General features: G+C 46.8%; 1 protein-coding gene across 7 annotated transcripts in view; it reads left to right on the forward strand.

Annotated features, from left to right (window-relative positions):
• Positions 1–18,597, forward strand: part of Garnl3 (GTPase activating Rap/RanGAP domain like 3) — a 140,690-nt gene that overhangs the window by 53,383 nt on the left and 68,710 nt on the right. For all 7 annotated transcript variants that reach the window (XM_032902709.1, XM_032902711.1, XM_032902710.1 and 4 more), the window contains 2 exons: positions 8,067–8,141; positions 17,632–17,731. In XM_032902709.1, coding sequence (XP_032758600.1) covers positions 8,067–8,141; positions 17,632–17,731 — 175 coding nt within the window. The remainder of the gene's footprint in view (positions 1–8,066; positions 8,142–17,631; positions 17,732–18,597) is intronic.

Raw genomic sequence — 18,597 nt, forward strand, 5'->3', positions numbered from 1 at the left:
CTTCAGGGCAAATACCCTAAGCAACAAATGATCTCTTGGTCCTAGGCCTATTAACTGAAGATCTGTTGAGCCTGACAAAGCAGCATTGACAAGATGGCCAAGGCCACGAAGCTGTGACTTCTGTCAGACCCTTGGGCTAACACCTTCCCTCTACAACCTCTGACCCCAATATCTGCTGCCAATGTGGATTCTACAAGTACATAGGGGGGGCAGGGTACCCTCTCTCCCACCTGCTGAATCGCACTCGGCCTGCCTGCTGTAAGCCTGGTGGTAGTGGGGCTGGGTACTGCACAGAGACGCTTCCTTCTTGCTTCTCAGAACATCCTCTGGCCAAACGTCTTTCTCAGGCTCTTGACCCCTCAGCCCTGCAGAACCCTTTACTGTTCCTCCAAGCTCTCTTTGTGACTGGTTAGAAAAGAGCCCTCCCCCCATCTTGCCTACTGTTTTCTCAAAGAAAAACAGAAGTGCTAGCAAATAGGACCCTTGTAAATGAAAAGATCACCCCAACTTTTTAAGTACTTGTGTATGGACACAGCAAGCATGCTGAGGCAGTCTCCTTGGTTTCTGTCACTGTACTGTGAGCTCCAGGCTAACTGGCCTGTGGCCGGTGATTCTCTTGTCTCCCTGGAATCTCTCCATAGATTCGAGGATGCCTTAGTGAGACACCACGGTGCTGAGCTCCCTGGCTGCCAATCTTCCCATATTGCAACCTTGTTTCTTGTCCCAGCAGAACAGGACCGACAACAAGGAGACAGCCAGAGGGGACCCCTGCACCCCAGAGCATGTCTTTACCTCTCCCTGCATGCAGTGCACACAGACAGGAAGTGAGACACAACAGAACAGGAGATGAACCACACAGCACCACACGAAGCTGCAGCATGGCTCCACCCAGCCACCCTCCTGCCTGTTCCCACCCTTTTCTTGTGTGTATTGATACTGCGGAGACAGACCCCAGGACTGAGCCACACTGCAGACTCTGCCCTTCTACTGATTCAAAGCTAAAACCTTATTCCCTTCTGAATACTTTCTAAGCAAGGTATGTGTATAGGGTGTGTGTGATTTGCATATAAAACTTCAAAGGAGTCTGCTTTCTTGACCAATGTTTACGTATATTGAAAACCATTTCTCAGAGGTCCTGTACTAGAATAAATTGTATTAGAGCTGCAGAATAAATTGCATTAGAGCACTGGAACCTTCCAAAGCTCCCTCAGGCAGAGCAGAGCAGGTCTCCATTTCCTGACCTCCTCTAGACAGCACCCTCGCTGGCTTCTGTTGTTGTGGCATTTAACCAGGTTGGGTTGTGATTTATCTGTTTATACGCCTTTGTCCCTCTCACATGCACCCAGTAGCATCAGGGTCCTCTAGAGCAAGAACTGGGCTGTGTTTATCTTTGTTAGTGCAGCAGTCAGTACAGGTCCTGACAATGTGCTCTCCCCATTTCTTTCTGACAACTATGTCAATGTTTAAACAGGTTTTCCAAGATTTTGAATCGAGCATTACGGCACTTTGATCAGCAATACATTCCTTAATGCTTTAATAGCAACCGGAAGATCTTAAGTTAACCATTATCACAATAGCATGTAGTGTAGTAGTATAGTATTGTGTCATGCCTACCATGTCTAGGGACTATTCTGGGCTCATTAACTGTTTTACATTCCTGAGTTCTCTCTGCACACTTAGATGCAGATAGAATCAGTAGCCCAGGCTAGTTCCAAACCTTCCATGTAGCCCAGACTGACCTTGAACTTGAATCTCCTGCCTCTAGCTTTTGTTGTGCTCACTGTAGAGATGTGGAACAAAGATGGACTCCCCGACCCTGCCCTCTGGTACAGAACCAACAGAAGGAAACTTGGATCTGAGCCGGTCGCCTGGCCCTTACAATCTCCACTTACAAGGAAAGGAGGGGAAAGATGAAACACTATTCTTAAAGATGTTCTTTACATAACCTTTTGGAAATTTGTGGGGTTGGGGATTTAGCTCAGCGGTAGAGCACTTGCTTAGCGAGCGCAAGGCCCTGGGTTCGGTCCCCAGCACCGAAAAAAAAAAAAAAAAAAAAAAAAAAAAGAAAAGGAAATTTGTTTTTTTCTAAGTGTAATATGTTCCTAGGGTTGTACACTTGAATGCCAAGGGCACAGTGCAGGCCGGACATGAACCATGAGCTGCCGAGGAACAGAAGTCACAGCCCTGAGAATCAGAGCCACTAAGCATAACAGAACGCTTTTGGTTTTGAGGAAATACATATTTGCATTAATTTTTTTTTTTTGGTTCTTTTTTTCAGAGCTGGGGACCAAACCCAGGGCCTTGCGCTTCCTAGGCAAGCGCTCTACTACTGAGCTAAATCCCCAACCCCTGCATTAATTTTTAAGAAAGTTGTCATTTAATTACCTTTAATATGAAACTAAATAACATTTTTACTAAATGGTATTTATAACATATTTCCTGTTTTATTTTCTTATACATTAATTTTTAAATTTTGCAGATGGATATTGTTTACATAGACTCTTTTTCTAAAATCAAACATGTAATAGATACATTGAGTCACTTACCCTGATTAGCAAACTCTTCCCTAAGAAAGTGGCCCTGCTTTCTGTGTCATTGACATGGCCCTGACCCATCTGTGTCATCGCAGTGTGTGGGCACTAGGCCCTCTTCAGAAGAGCCAGGCCACCTCTGTGGTCGTGTCCTGACAGCTGACGTCTTTAGTTTTTACAGTTAATGACATATTTGAATTTCTTTCCCCTCTTGATTCTGACTGTTTGCCCAGATAACTGTCTGTCTCATTAAAATTAGCCTTTCCTTTTAGGGACCATATTTTCTTCTCTTTGGCGAGGTACATCTGTCTCCTTTTAAAGCAGGATTTCACTGTAATCAAGGATGGTGCTGTGCTCCTCCTGCCTCGGTTTCTAAGCTGAGATGATAGGGATATCCCACCTCACCCATGGGCCCTTTGCTTTGTAGTGGCCACCTCAGGCTGTCACCTCTCTTCCTTCTCATCCTGCATTTTGCTCTCTGACCTTTTCCTGGCCCCTGTCACCCTGCCCTGGCTGTGCTCCATGATTCCTTGTCGTATCTTCTGGAAGCAAATGCCTCAGTTCCTGTTCCTCCTCCTCGTTTAATCACTTCAGATATGAGTTTTCTTGTAATTAAAATATCTGTGGCACCGTATGTTGTGACTGCCCTCATTGTCACAACCTAATGATTTGCTACTCCTCAAGTGTAGGTGTTGAGTTCCAGTTGCTTTGCTCTTTACACGGAGTCTCTCGTTCCATTGCATTATAATGAATAGGATCAATACAGTTTTACAGCAGTTTCCAGAATACTTTTCTTATATTGTCTTTCTAGGGTTGTTCGTGCTACTGTTCAATGTTAGCTTCATATTTTAAAGCTGAAAAAATGTGTTGAGAAGTTGTACACTTATGAGCAGCTATAGAGGAACATTCTTGTAGTCCCCGCACTCACATGGTTGAGGCAGGAGGATCATAAATTCGGAGATAGCCTGGGCTACATAGCAAAGCCCATTATGCTCTTTATTCTTCAAATACACATGTTCTGATGCTTCTGGTCAGCTTCTGTGTTTTGAATGTGGAACTTACTGCAGGGTGAGTTATTTCCTCCCTTACAGACGGAAGAACAGTGAAGCAAGATCTAATGCGTTCATTTTCCCTCACACCCAGCTGGCTACTGTGAGTGACTGATGGCCGGGTCCCCACTCAGGTTCAGGGTGATTCTCCCATCTTTCTATGGGATTCAGTGGTTCTGATCTCTGGGGTTATTGCTAGAGTTAAGGAAAGGGACCGAGAAAAAGCATGCCCCTCTTGAGGGTGTTTCCATACAAGCCACCCAAGACCTCTGCATACCTGCTGATGGAGACAATCAAGTCAGGTGATCAGCTACCTCATGGGAAAGGCAGTCCAGCTCTGTGTCCAAATATGACTATGGCATCATGGAAGGAAGTGGACCTCATAGCACATAGACCATTGTGCCCCTAGGATGGGTTGGAAGAGAGGTCTTACGGGTTTGTGCTATGGGCATCTTGATGGTTCTGGAGGATACCAAGTCCAATCCTTTAACAAAATGCTTAGTGTCGATTTTCTGTGCCAGGTTTTCTGTGCTTTTAATAGGCCAGACCAGATGTCTGTGAGGAGTAATTGGATAAGGAGGGCTACCAGGCAACAGCATTTCTACTGTGCTAAAAGACTTTTCTGTAATGTTGGGGGTTTTGGTCCCTTAGTTATCTGGGGCACTCTGCTTTTCATCATCCAGTGTGACAGTCTTTGTAGGTCCTAGACAGCTATAGAATGGGGACAGGGTAGGCCTCACTGGGACCGCACTGTGCATCCAGCCTGCACGTCACTAGCCAGTGCCCCGCCTCAGTCTGTCTGGGAAGGCCCTCTAGGACATGCCAGTGGCATTGTTTAAGCCTCCAAGAGTTTATCAGGGACTCCCCAGGCTGACTTCCCCCTGTGCTGGTTGCCTGGGGTTGCGTGGCTCTTCCTTCTCTTTGTCCTTTCCCGTGTGGTAGCCAGTAGACTGACATTTCGCACACGAGTAACGAGCCTACTGTGCCTTCCGGGATCAACTCCATCTTCCACAGGCTCTCAACCTCCATCTGTTGTTATAGACGCCCAATAAATCTCTACTCTACAGCACACAGTGAGCCTACCTCTGCAGGTGCTGTGGTGGCCACAGAGGAATGCAGTCATTGACCTCACGGAGCTTAGTAAAGAACAAAGGGTGTGACCCAGGAGAGACCCAGTGAAATCAAGTAATCACCGGAAAGGACATAAAACACAGCTTTGCTGATTGGCCTTTGCCCAGGCAAGAGGTCAGAGAAGGCATCTTGAAGCAATAGGAACTTGGGTAGATTGGGAAGAGAACCGGAGCTTGTAAATGAGGGAAGAGGAGAGACAGCAGGGAGGTGGAACTGTGGGCCACAAACATTTGGGACTTACCAGGTCCTCCAGCCACTGCATGAAAGCAGGGTTGGAAGGAAGCAGGGGTATATGAGACTAGGTCAGTTAGGGGGCAGCCGCAGCCATGCAGGTAGGGGTGAGAGAGTCTTCGTCTGAGATCTGAGTTGTCCCTTTCTGGATTTCAGGACCCTGAGTTCAGAGGGCACACACTCTTTCCCGACTATTAAATCGTGAAGTGTGTTCTTCCTTTCTTCTCTGACTTCCGAACTGAGACAAGCTTTATGCCCCGTGTCCTAATCTCAGCAAAGGGAAAGAACGAGCTGCCTGTGCTTGGCAGTGTTGGGGGCGTAGTGGGAAACACTGTTTATGTTCATTCTTGGATATGTGGGTGAGTCACGAATGGCATCAGCTCCTCTCCCAAGTCCTCCATGAGGCTCACATGACCAGGACGTTACCAATCCAGATTTCAGGAGTAGCAAGTGAGAGTGAGTGGCCTCTGCCCCTTCCTCTACCCACGAGAGACATTGTGAGCTGACCGTGGTGCTCTGCTCCTGCCGTGTCCTGATGTGACGCCCAGACACTTCATCCCAAGTCCCTGCTGCAGCCTGGAGCAGTGTCTCCATGCTCGTGGCCTCTCTGCTGTTCTCTGTGCTGTCCCTGGACCTAACCTTGTCTTTCACTTGTACTTCATTACTATTTTGTGTGTTTGTGGGGAGGGAGGACACATGCCATAGTATATGTGTGGACAGGAGGCCAGACAACAACTCTGTAGAATCTCTTTTTCTCCTTTTGTGTGCATTCTGGGAATCGAGCTCATTACCAGGCTGGCTCCCCCCACTGAGCCATCTCTTAGACTCTTTCACCCACAGTTAGAACTGGCCTCAGAGAAGGTCCGTGCACAAGCTCCCCTTCCCTTCTGATCCCATCTGCAAAGTGTGTGCCCTGAACACCCTCCATTTTTATAGCTTGCTAGGAAGACTTGTGGAACTCACTGACAGAGCTGTTAGCACACTTTTGTGACGGCCAAAAGGACACAGTCAGCATAACAAGAATCCATGTGAGTCCTGCATAGAGCCCCAAACGTCCTCTCCATTGGAACTCTGGCTTGGATGGCTGTGATGCTCAGAGCACTGGCTGAGACCTACTGGCTTCCTGGTGGGTTTGATCATGGGGATGACCTTAGCCCTCAGTCTCTCCAGAGAGAAGCTAGCATGTATGACCTAAACCCCACCAACTACACATTACTTGACAGTACGACTTGAAGCTCTTAAGAAAAGAGACACCGTCACTCAAAACAGGGACTCAGACCTCTGTTTGGACAAGGTGAAATTCCATTGCCCACTCTTTGCTTTAAGACACTGTGAGATTGTACATTGCCAATAGCCAGCCATAGACATAGACACCCTCTGTGTGTATCCGGAGGTTAGTTTGCAGGCAGAGGATTGGTAGTACACCCTGGGCTTGTTAGGTGGGTGATGCTTGGAGGATAGCTGCCAGCTTCTGAGGCCTGACTGCCACCATCACATCTAAGCTCTGCTTTTGTCAACTAGACATGCAACCTTAGCTGTGATTTCTTTTTAACTCTTTCCTCATTAAAACTGAGATTAATGCTAGTGCCTACTTTGTTGTTATTACATAAGGTAAATGTATGTGTTAGGGGCTAAGAATACATGGTATACAGGAGCACGTAATGAAGGAAAACTGCATACAAGTTCACATTTGGGTTTTTGTTTGTTTGTTTGTTTGTTTGCTTAATGCATTTGAGGGTTTTGCCTGCATGTATGTATGTGCACCACATGCATACCTGGTGCCCCCCAGAAGCTAGAAGAGGGTGGATTCCCCTAGTCCTGGAGTTACAGGCATTTGTGAGCCACCATGTGTGCACTGGAAACTGAACTTGGGTCGCCTGCAAGAGCATCGAGTGGTCTAAGCATGAGGCCCGGCCCTCATGTCCTCTTTGTTTCTAATTTAGATTTTAGCCAGTGTATTGGGTGCCACGTAAATACCCACTATCTGTGGAGGACAGAGGAAAGCATCAGATCCCTTGAAACTAGAATCACATTTGCTTGTGAGCTACCACGTAGGTGCTGGGAATTGAACCCAGGTCCTCTGCAAGAGCAACAATGTTCTTAACTGCTGAGCCATCTCTCCAACATACCCCCACCACCCCTTTGTGTTGTGAAACAGAATTTCACTGTATCCCTGACTAACCTGGAACTCTCTATGTAGACCTTGAACTCAAATATACCCCTGCCTTCTATTTTTTATATTTACCATGAGAAAAATATTCCAGTCTCTTTTTCAGATCCTTTAATATGGTGGGACTTGCTTGGGTGGGGTGGTTCTGAAAATGGATGCTTTATTTCATACCTTCATGTCTTTTAAACGGGGTGAGAGTATGAGGTAGCAGTTGTAAGAGGTTGTATTCTGGTGTGGAAAGAGCCTGAGTTAGAGGGGAGAAGGACACCCTCCGAGAGAGGCAAATGTGTTCTGATACATTTGGATGTGGACATTGTTGGCAAACCTTTCTATAACCTGCAGGGAGATTTTAACAGTTGAAAAGCCTAGATACACCATTTTCCCACGTTGCTCTGAGTAGGCTGGAAGGGAGCTGTCTTGAGAGCAGCTTAAGGACTGCTGGGCTGAGCTCCAGTCTGCTTTCTGCTCACTACTTCCCAGCGCCGAGCTCCCTAAAGGCTCGTCTATTGGCAAGCTGCACACAGCTGGCCCTAAAAGGGCCACATTGACCTTCCAGAAACTATTTAAAACTGAATGAAGCCCGAGAGCTTTCTCTGGTGGCTATGCCTTGAGTTTGTGCCAGCCACTAATTGTTCTCTAGGCTTTCCTAGGAAGGTGGCTAAGCTTGGGGCTTAGCTTTGAGGTCTGCCATCTGCGAGCTGCTATCTGTCCACATGTGCTGTGGATCAGGACTGTTTGTCCGTGGATCGTAGCTTTAATGTTTTTCAGTTTGGGAAAATGTTCCGTCTAGATGGGACTTGCTCTCAGGCTCCTAGAGCTTTGAGGCTCCCAGAGACTGTTTCTAGGTTGTGCCCACCAGCTAGTGTTGGGAGATGGGGCTGCTTTGAGAAAGGAATCACGGGAACTTTGCAAATGGAGGCCCGGGTACCTAACTGAATGTTCTTTTCCTCCTAGCTCATCTCTAGTGATGCAGATGGAGCCATCCAGAGAGCAGGAAGATTCCGAGTGGAAAATGGCTCTACAGATGAGGTAAGGATGCTCCAGCTCCTGTATCACCAGCAAGCACTCAGCTGTGGCGGGGACAGAGACCCCACAAGTACAGATGAATTGTCTAAACTGAGCCCTGGAAGGGACAGATAAGAATTTTCCAGGGCTTTGAACAAAGCAGACATGAAAGGGAAATACCATCATGGGATCATAAAAGGTGCTGATAATTTCACATATTCTTTCAAAGATCATCATAAAGTCAAGCAGACTGTGTGGGCCTGGTCTACCCACAGTAGCCAAAGGGAGACTCACCGCCTCTTTAAAGAATCTCAGTTTCTCTAAGGATGAGACCTCCTGCTCCACGTCCTCAGAACACTGGACGCCAGGTTTGCATGCACCAGCATGCCAGTTCGTGCATGCTCGGTATTGAACTCAGGGTTTCATGCATCTTAAGCAAGCACTCTGCCTGAGCTTCGTCCCCAGTCACACAATGTAAACTTTCAATACATCTATATCTCATGGAGTTATCGAATAAGGGTGATTAGCATACCCAAATAAAGGCATTTTATTTTATTATAGTTTGCAGTGCTGAGAACAGCCAGCCCCAGGGCCTCATTTGTTCTAGGAAAATGCTATACCACAACGCTGCCCTCACGACCCGGAGCTTTTAAATTGATGTCCTCACAACTTAATGCCTGACACTGGGTAAGCGTCACAGAGCCACAGAAGCAGCAGACCCAGCTGTTCTTACTGGAGGTGCTCTGAGAACCGTGAGCCTCCTCTGTGTGGCAGTCGAGCTCAGGAGACAGTGGCCGCCTTGCGAGGCAGCATCAGGGCGTGGCGGAGATGACGGCTGCAGGGTTTAAATCCCAGCCTAGCACTAGTGTGACTTACTGTCTCTGAGTCAGGTCTCTGCGCATAGGGTCAAGACGTTCCTGTCTGCGGCACCTGGTCTCTCGGCCGGCGGTTTGTGTTTTCTACTTAAGCACCAGGTTTTCATAGTCCACGTTGAGTGTAATCTCATTAACTCATCCCACAATTACGAACTGTCAGGAGTTTTGTGACATCTTGATTCTGTCACCTGTCCTATTAGCTCCCCCACTGAGCAGCTTTGCGTCTCCTTCAGATGAGCTTGTCCTGCCATCTGTGTGCTCATTCCAAATATTAATTAAAACGAGCATTGCCCTGGGTGGACCACGGGGGACTCCATCCCTGCTCCCTCTTATGTCAATTAGTCAATGGCAGAACATCAGGAACAGCCTTCCCACTCTTCACCTGCTTACCTTTGTCAGCACGAGGAGGTTGTGTACTGTTTGGGGATGTGAAAATCCTGTCTGGGGGAGGAGCGGTTAATAATGAAGAGTGAATCATCTGGCTAGCAATTCCTCTCCGGTATTACAGCCATACTTCAAATCGGGGAAGACCCAGAACAACCCTCATTTCTATCCTAGAGACTGATTGCGGGTTTCGGTCCAGCTGCACACTGGCGTGCTTAATTGCAGAACTGTGTTCTTTAGATAGAGTGAGGTTGGACTAGGGAAGTGCTCAGGGGTAAGAGCACCTTTTCTGCAAACATGAGCCCCAGTCCTAACCACAAGCACCCATGCCAGAACCATGGCTGCATGTGCCCGCAGCTCCAGCGTTAGAGGGCAGAGGTTACAGGTAGATCCTGAGGTCACCTGGGGCCCCTGCAGTCACCTGCACTTAGATGCATATCCCCACACACTGCACATAACTGAAAATAATTTTAAAAATAATCTTTAAAAACTATGTACCTCTGGAGAGTAACAATGAGGTGGGGCCTCAGTGTCTTAATTTATTCATTTCTATGCAAGCTACGTATTTTACAAGCCTCTGGTCGATGGAATTGCTGTTTGGGTCTTAAATTTTTGTGTTTGATTTTGAGTTGGGTCTTACCACATAGCTTACTCAGTTTATCCTAGAATTCTGTGTAGCCTATGGGAGCTTTGAACTCATGAGCCTCCTGCCTCTACTTCACATGTGCTGGGATTACAGATGTGTGCCACCATGCATACTCAAGTGTTTAACAGGAACAAGGCAGATCCAGCTGTTCTCCATAGAGGTTTTTTAGATTTTTTTTCCTTTTCCTTTCCTCGCCCTCGCTTCCTTCTTTCTTTTGAGCTCATTTGCCTCAGCCTAGCTTCGATCTGTCTGTGTGACCTAGGGTGGCCTTAAACTGATCTCCCTGCTTCCACTTCTCAAATGCCAGGACTTGAGGCCTGTGCCATCATGCCTGCTTTCTGTGGTTCTGGGGATGGGAGCAGAGCCGCCACCCCACCTCACACCCTCGTGGCGTGCTCAGCAAGCGCTCTACCAATTGAACTACATCCCCAGGCCTCAAGGCATTTTCTTTAATGAAAAAACAAGTGTCAGTATAATATGTACCCCTACTGTGTGTATATTCATGTGTGTACTCCGTAGGTACAGTGTGTGAATGTATAGAGCGTGTGTGTGTGTGTGTGTGTGTGTGTGTGTGTGTGTGTGGATATGTAAACACGTCTTTGTAAATATATAACAAAGACCCAGGAGTATTCAACCCAATTTTGTCTCATGGTTTTACTGTGGGAAAGAAGTGGATTGGCATGTGGAATATGGAGGAGAAAAGATTTGCAGTTTTGTCTGGTCTCACTTTTTTTGCTGATGTTTATTTTTACAATTGTAACGCTTCAATATTCATCTTTTTTCTGTGGCTGTGCTAACGTCTTAGGACCAAAGGCAGCTCAAGGGAGGAAGTTTGTTTTGGTTTATGGCTCCTGAGGGGAAGAGTACGTCATGGTTGGGAAGCATGGCAGCAAGCAATAGGCACTGTGGCAGGAGCAAGAAGCTGGGAACTCATGTCCGCTAATGCAGGCAGCAGACAGAGTGAGAGGGGAGTGGGACAAGGTTGTGTAATGTCAAGGCTTGTTCCCAGACACATACCTCCTCCATCCAGGCTGCACCATCCAACACTCCCAAATAGTGACTGAGAACCAAGCATTCAGATTCCTGGTCTGTGGGAGACATTTCCCACTGCAGTCACTGCCACTGTGATTTAAAAACAGAGAGAGAGAGAGAGAATCTTTAGAAGGAAAAAGTCCAACCTGCCTTGTCCTGGTGTTACCGTGCAGTTAGCCTGGGAGGTGAAGCTAGTTAAATGCATCCAGCCCTCTGTCACCCTTACCATGGAGAGGACTCTGAGGACTCACAGCCATAACATAAAACTGGTCTCATTTGTAGCCTGAATGTATGTGGGGATTTCCTGTCAGAAAACAAATATTTGGAGACATCCGAGCAGAATCAGGTATTTTACGTGGGTTTTGGATAAATTTACATTGCTAGTAGGAGCATAAGGTGGTGAGTCTTCTTTGGAAGTCTATCTGGCTATCCCGACTGAAACCGAGTGCCTGAGAGTGTGTGTGTCCACCGAGGAGAGTCCTGTTCACAGTGACGTCAGGTGCGTACAGCCGAAACATCCAACCACAGGACGAGAGTGCATCGCTCTTGGCGTCCGTCCTGTGGCCAGATGGAGGTGAAGAAGTAACACTGCACCAGCCACAAGATGAACGCCACACACCGCACTGAAGGGTAACCGGCCTGGCTTAAATGAAGCACGTGAGAGGGTTTCCCTCCTGTGAAAGCCCAGCACCCGTGGTGAGAGAAGTCTGAGTTGGCTGTGATTGGGTAATGGTTGGGGAAATGAATGGTGGGGCTGTCCAGAAGCACTGTGTCTCAATCTAGGCCGTAGTTCCGAGGCTGACCCACATAGGAAACCATTTGACTTTGGCCTCCTATTCACCCTCTGCCCTCATTAGAATGCAGAGCTCATTTCTGTGGGGTCCTGGGCCAAGGGCTTTGCTTCGTTCTCCATTTCCTTTGTCATTCCTATGTGCGCTCAACTCTCCTCACTGTGTGCATTTAACAGGGAGAAAAGGCGTCTCATTCTGTGAGATGGACAACTTTTGGGTACTAGCCCCACCACCCCCTTCCATTAAGTATTCAGTGAAGATACAAGTGAAATAACTCTTCTGTCCTTAAAAAAGCGACCTGACCCTTTCCAGCTGGCTCAGTAGGTACACAGTATGTCATTGCTCACAGCCCCGCCTCTCGCTGGATTCTTCTGTTCCTCAGTGTCCATGCTCAGTCCTGGGGTACGCAGGGAGGGCATGTGTGGGCCAACGCACAAACGTCAAAGGTTCTGGCAGTTAAGCCTGTAAGCCCCTCTCAGAGTTTTGTTTTTAAACGCCTAAAACAGACTATGATAAAGGGAAAACATTTTAAAGATAATTTATGGTACAGATACTGGTTTTTAATATATTAGAGAGCTGACCCAGCATCAGGTTTCATAAGCTCTGTAATGGTAATATAGACCATTGCTTTTCCAAGGTCAGAATTACCTGCATGCTTGTTCAAATGCAGGAGGACCTGGCTTTGGTCTTCGGTACTGAAGGGAGGTTGGGGAGGAAGAAGGGAGGAGGAGAGGGAAGAAAGAGAAAACGAAGGGACAAAATGGAGAAGATTCACAGGCTCCACCCAGAGAGTTCTGGGGAAATATGCTAGTAGCAGAGCCAAAAGCACACATTGCAGCGCATTTGAGGAGCATTGAGCTAAGGCTCTGCTTAAAAGAAACGGCTCTAGCGTCTGCACCTGGGCCCGGAAGCTCCAGAATTCTGCCGGGGCCTGGGTCACGGCGTTCTCAGAGCTCTGTGGAGTCTGAGTGACTGAGGCCAGCTCCCTGGCCTGGGTACCCCTTTGTTGAGAAGGTTGTGACCTGCGGCTGGCCAGTGTGCCCTAGGATCGTGCCTTAGCTGTATGTACCTGGTTGCATAATGGAACGGTTTGTGGAGCATGTGTGCCGCCAGGGACTCATGGCGAAAGTCAAGTGACTGCAGACAACGAACCACGCAGAAGCTCTCCAAGGAGCACAAGCCAACCCGATGCTGCTCCTGAGTCACCCCAAAAGGTCAGGACGAAGAGGAGACACCGTGAGGTGCTCACGGTTAACCTTTCCAACAGGGAGCACATAGGCAGCTTACGTAGGTTTATCTAGATGAGCTGAGGACGAGCCTGCCCGACGTGGTGTTCTGGCTGGGTTTGTGAAGACACATCAGACAGGCATAAGACAGAGAATGCTTTACTGAAAAAGCAAGGAAGGGAGAACATGACGTGCTTCAAAATGCCAGTGTCACGGAAGACAAAAATCTGAGAATGTTCTGAAAGGAATCTAAATGAGACCCAGCAACAAAATGCTCATGTGCCAAAGCTGGGAGCTTTCATCAGCATTGAGCACGGTGACAAGTGTGGAATACAGATGACAATGTATTGTATAGATGTTAACCTTGGGGAACTGGTAAAGCTGAACTGACGATGTGCCTCAATGGTTGAGCACCTGCCTCGCATATAGAAGGACCAAGGTTCAAACCCCAGCATCAAGGAAAAGGCTATGTTCTGGTTCTATAAGAAAAGGCCGCTTTTCCTGAGAACTATACACGGAAGTGCTTAGGGATAAAGAGCTTTTCCTTGTGCAACTGAGCCTTCAGTGGCTCAGGAGGAAATGTGTGCTCTGGGTGGATGGCTCTGTTGGCAGAAAACCTGTACAAATGAGAGGACTGAGTTCAGACCCCCAGCACCATGTAAGAAGCCAGGCACAGCAGCAGGCACGGTAGTCCCAGCAGTGGTGTGGGGTTTAGAGACAGCTGGGGCCCTGGAACTCACTGTCTGGAAAGCCTGGCCAATCTGTGAGCTTCAGGTTCAATGACAGGTGGGGTAACATCAACCTCAGGCCTCCACATACACATACACCTGTTCTTATTCTTATGGAATTGTTCTTAGAGTTAGGTAAGCTTAAAATCACTCCCAAATAACTATTTACAAATGTATAAACATAGTTTTGAGGAAAAATCAAGAAAAAAATCTTAAGACAAAATAAGAAACTTTAACTGGATAGTGGTGGTGCACGCCTTAATCTCAGCACTCAGGAGGCAGAGGCTGGCTGATTTCTGAGTTCAAGGCCAGCCTGGTCTACACAGCAAGTTCCAGGACAGACAGGACTACACCCAGAAACCCTGTCTCTGAAGAAAACAAAAAACAAACTGTTAACCTTCAGTTTTATTCCCAGGACACAAACAATAATGTAATAGTTAAGATTTTAAAAACAAGCGAAGCCCACATAAGACCGGAGGAGTTTCACCCCCAGCTCTGCTGGCCAGCAGCACACGCTTGGGCAGCATTCAGTTTCCTCATAAACCTGTTGGTTCCAGACAAAGGCAGTGGGAAGGTTCTGCATGCGACTTGGCATTTAGAGCACTCAACAGATGTCAGGATGCCCAGAGCCGTGGCACAGACAGCTTCCTCATTCACCTCACAAGGCAGTGTCAGCCTGAAAGCATGGCGGAAACACACAGAGAGCAGAGACCAGCAGATCCCTCAGGAACAACCGAAACACACCCATCCCCTTAAAGACCAGCGGCCAGTTCAGAGGACACATCATGACCAATAGGGAGGTTCAGCAGTCCAAGACCCCTTCACCATCAGAAGAGCTATTGTGGCGTGCCCTTCTCCTCCTTTAAGCTAGTCTGGATCTGGTAAAGAAAAAAGTCTGAAAGCCTCTTTGTAAGTTCAGAATTGAAGAGAACTTTAACATGGTATGAACTGATCACAACTATCTAGAAAGTCACCAAGGCGTGTCGCAAGTCACATGTCACAGAATCACAACACATGTTCTGGATACTCTGTTTTCCATGCATGACACGATGTAAACTCCATAGAGCTTCTCTCCAGTAACTCTTAACACAGTCTCAGCCTGGCCATCAAGACCCACGTGTTCACTGTGAGATTTAATGTCATGGAGATAGGGGAAGAGGAGCTAGAGAGACGGCTCGGAGGGGAAGAACTCTCACTGCTCTCGGTGAGGACCCAGGTCCAGTTCTTGGTACATACATGGCGCTCACAACTACTTGAAACTCCAGCTCCAGGAGATCTGATGGCCTCTTCTGACCACTGTGGGCATTTGTGTTCACATGACACGCACAAGTTCACACACACACACACACACACACACACACACACAAATGAAAAAAACAAATGAATCTTTTATGAAAATAAAATAAGTGACAGATCGTTCAATAATTAGATCTGGGTTAGTTGACACAGTGTTAGTGAAATTGATCTTTGATAATATGTATCCAACTGGTGACAGTGAAGCATGCGAGAACATGTAAAAGACGACAGTGAGCAGATTTATCAGTAATGAGATGCGGAGTCTTTCTAATGCAACACAAACACATTAGACCCATCCGGTGCAAATCTGAGAAATTTAGAACATCCCTGAGGCCAAAATTGCCATAAACAAGTTTGAAGTAAAAATTTATTTAGAAGAAATAAATGATTTGCACTGTGTCTCAAAGGTTTCAAAAGTCATTTTTAAAATACTATACAATACTCAGAGAAACAAAAGATATAATAGGTATCCCACAAAAAAATCATAAATGACCAATAAATATGAAGAAATTGGGATAAGGCCATTATCACTTGAGTAGGTTAATTCTCAGGGGAGTAAGTGCCTAATAAAGAAGTGGGTCAGCGAGACAGCTCAGTGAGTAAGGATGCTGGCTGCCAAACGCAGACGGCGCACAATAAAGAATGGGAAAGGAGGGATGGCTCAGTGGTTTAAGAGTATTTGCTGCACAACCCTGATATCCAGGGCTTGGATCTCGGCACCAGCTAACCAGACAGGCACCTGTGAATGACAGGAGGTCACTGCAGAGTGCCGACTTGCAGCCTACGTGAGAAAAGGCAAGCTTCGTTTTCAGGGAGAGAGCCTCAAACGAGTGTGCGTGCACGCACATGTGTGTGTCAGTGTCCCTATACCTTGGCATTTCTTAACAATTTAATAGTAAAGGTGTAATCTTTTTTTTTTTTTTTTTTGGTTCTTTTTTTTTTCGGAGCTGGGGACCGAACTCAGGGCCTTACGCTTCCTAGGCAAGTGCTCTACCACTGAGCTAAATCCCCAACCCCGTAAAGGTGTAATCTTAATGTGTTTATATTTGTATTCCTTGATCGAATAGATCGACTAAACATTATTTCCACTTAAAAACTGATAAGCCAGGTGTGGTGACACACGCCTTTAATCCTAGTACTTGGGGAGCAGAGGTAGGAGGGCTCTGCGAGTTCAGGTTCAGCCTGGTCTACATAGTGAATTCCAGGACAGCCAGGGCTTTGTAGAGACACCCCGTCTCAAACAAAACAAAAACCCTGATATTTAGGTGTGTGTGTGTGTGTGTGTGTGTGTGTGTGTGTGTGTGTGTGTGTGTGTGTGTAAGTGTAAAAACATATTAAGTGGAAAGGAAATCCTTCAAACTGCATGGTTTTGTATGATTCCATGTTGTTAAGAAAAAAAATACCAGCCAAGTGTTGATGGTGCACATCTTTAATTGCAGCACTCTGGAGGCAGGCAGATCTCTGAGGTCAAGGCCAGCCTGGTCTACAGAATGAATTCAGGACAGCCAGGGCTACACAGAGAAACCCAGTCCTTAAAAGGTGGGAGAAAGAGAGAAAGAAAGAAAACATAGCTGTGTGTGGATGGTGAGGGGCAGTTCAGCTGTTAACTGGAGTTCTCTAAAGCAAGAGAAGTGATGGGATGAATGTCTATTAAAAGGAGATCTATTAGCACAGCTTTCATGGTGTGATCTGAGTACTCCAATGATGGCTGGCTTCATACTGGAAAGGCTGAGAATCCAGTAGCTATCTGGTCTACAAGGATAGATGCCTCAAGCAGTCCCAGTCTGATGCTGAAGGCCTGGAGAATTCTTGGAGATCCACTGGTCTTCAGGGTTCTGATATCAGCAAAGAAAAACAGCAGCAGTGACAGCAGCAACAGGGTAGTTGATTCAACAGCAAGGTATAAAAAGCCTTTTTCCTTACACCTCCTTTTCTCAGGCCTCCACCAGAAAGTGTGGCCCACATTTAGGGTGGGTCTTCCCACTTCAGACAACCTAATCAAGAAAACCTCTTACAGATGTGCCCAATGGCTTTCCTCTTAGTTGATTTCAGATTCAGTCAAGTTGGCAACCAGGATTAATCATCACATATGCAAAGCATTAATAACGACTGTCTCTGATAGGCTTATTCCCTGTGTCTGTCCATATTACACACCAACTAAGTGATTGATAAGATGCAGTTACAAGTTCTAGAAAGCAAATGAACTCGAGTAAGATGCAAACAGATGTCCTCTGGATGAAACGTGCTGGCGTAGGGTAGCAAGAATTGGGCCTAGGGGACAAAGATCCCCATGTATCCAGATGCCATACACCAGACAAGAGAGAGCTTTACTCTTAGAGCTGAGTTCACTCGTGTTTGTTCCTGCACCCTGAAGATTTTGGGCGTCGTTGTTGGTGAGAACGTGGTTACAGCCCTTATGTGTGTGCTTGTAATGCTGACTTTTTTCCCTGGTTCTTCAGCTTCTGGCTTGTTGCTAGCTTTGTGTTCACTTTCTGAGTACACATTTAATGACACAGCTCTGCTTTGGTCCATACAGAACGCAGCTGCTCTGCCAGGCACTTGGCGAAGGACAGACGTGCACTTAGAAAACCCAGAGTACCACACCCGGTGGTATTTCAAGTACTTTTTAGGACAAGGTAATTATGTCATTGAGGTGACTGGGGGAAGAAATGTTCAAACCTGCATAATTTCAAACACTGCATGAGTGGATGAAGTAATTCAGGACAACAGTGTCAGAGCACTCTATGGTAAGGTCAGGAGTCAGCTTTGTGGGCTAAAAGCCTCAACTCAGAGCTTTCTTGATTGCGGGTTGGTCTGTTGTGAGGAGTGCTGTGGGGGTTGGGGTTTTGATGCTGTTTTAATCCCTGGTTAAGAGGGAATTAGCTCATAGCAATGAGTGCTTTGATAGATAAGAATTTTCAGGATGGAAAAAAGGCTTTAACTTAGCAAGGTCAGTTCCCTATCTGCATGAATTTTAAGCATTTCATTTGAGACCATGAAGGAGAACAAGTTTCCTGAACCACCTCTTGACTATAACACTGTGGGCTCTGCCACATTCCCTCACCAGCGACAAGTACTTGTCTGGTGGACAGTGTATGTAGCCGTGAAGTGCAGTGCAAAGTGAACCACGCCCCCTGCCCTCACAGAGCCTATAGATCCGATGTGCATTTGGTTCTGCTCTCATTAGCCTTGGGACTTAGACTTGGCTTCTCTGTCTGTAAAGTGGGTCTATTTCTGGTCCTTCCAATGAGATGCGCAAGGATAACAAAACTTGCTACCTAACACACCCCAAGAGCTCAGTTGCACATAGGTTTTAGGCTATCCACTTAGAGAGAGCTCGTGGGAAGATGGAGAGCAGATGTATGGCGAGTGAGCGCGGGACTGGGAATAGAGGAAGAGTAACTGGTGTGAATTTGAACTGGCAGAGATACGCCATGGCATCCATTGTGGAACATGATACTCAAGCCAGGATGTAGGAGTGAGTGATGTCTTTTTAAAAACC

Source organism: Rattus rattus, chromosome 5, assembly GCF_011064425.1.
Source record: "Rattus rattus isolate New Zealand chromosome 5, Rrattus_CSIRO_v1, whole genome shotgun sequence".
NCBI classification, from domain to species: Eukaryota; Metazoa; Chordata; class Mammalia; order Rodentia; family Muridae; genus Rattus; species Rattus rattus.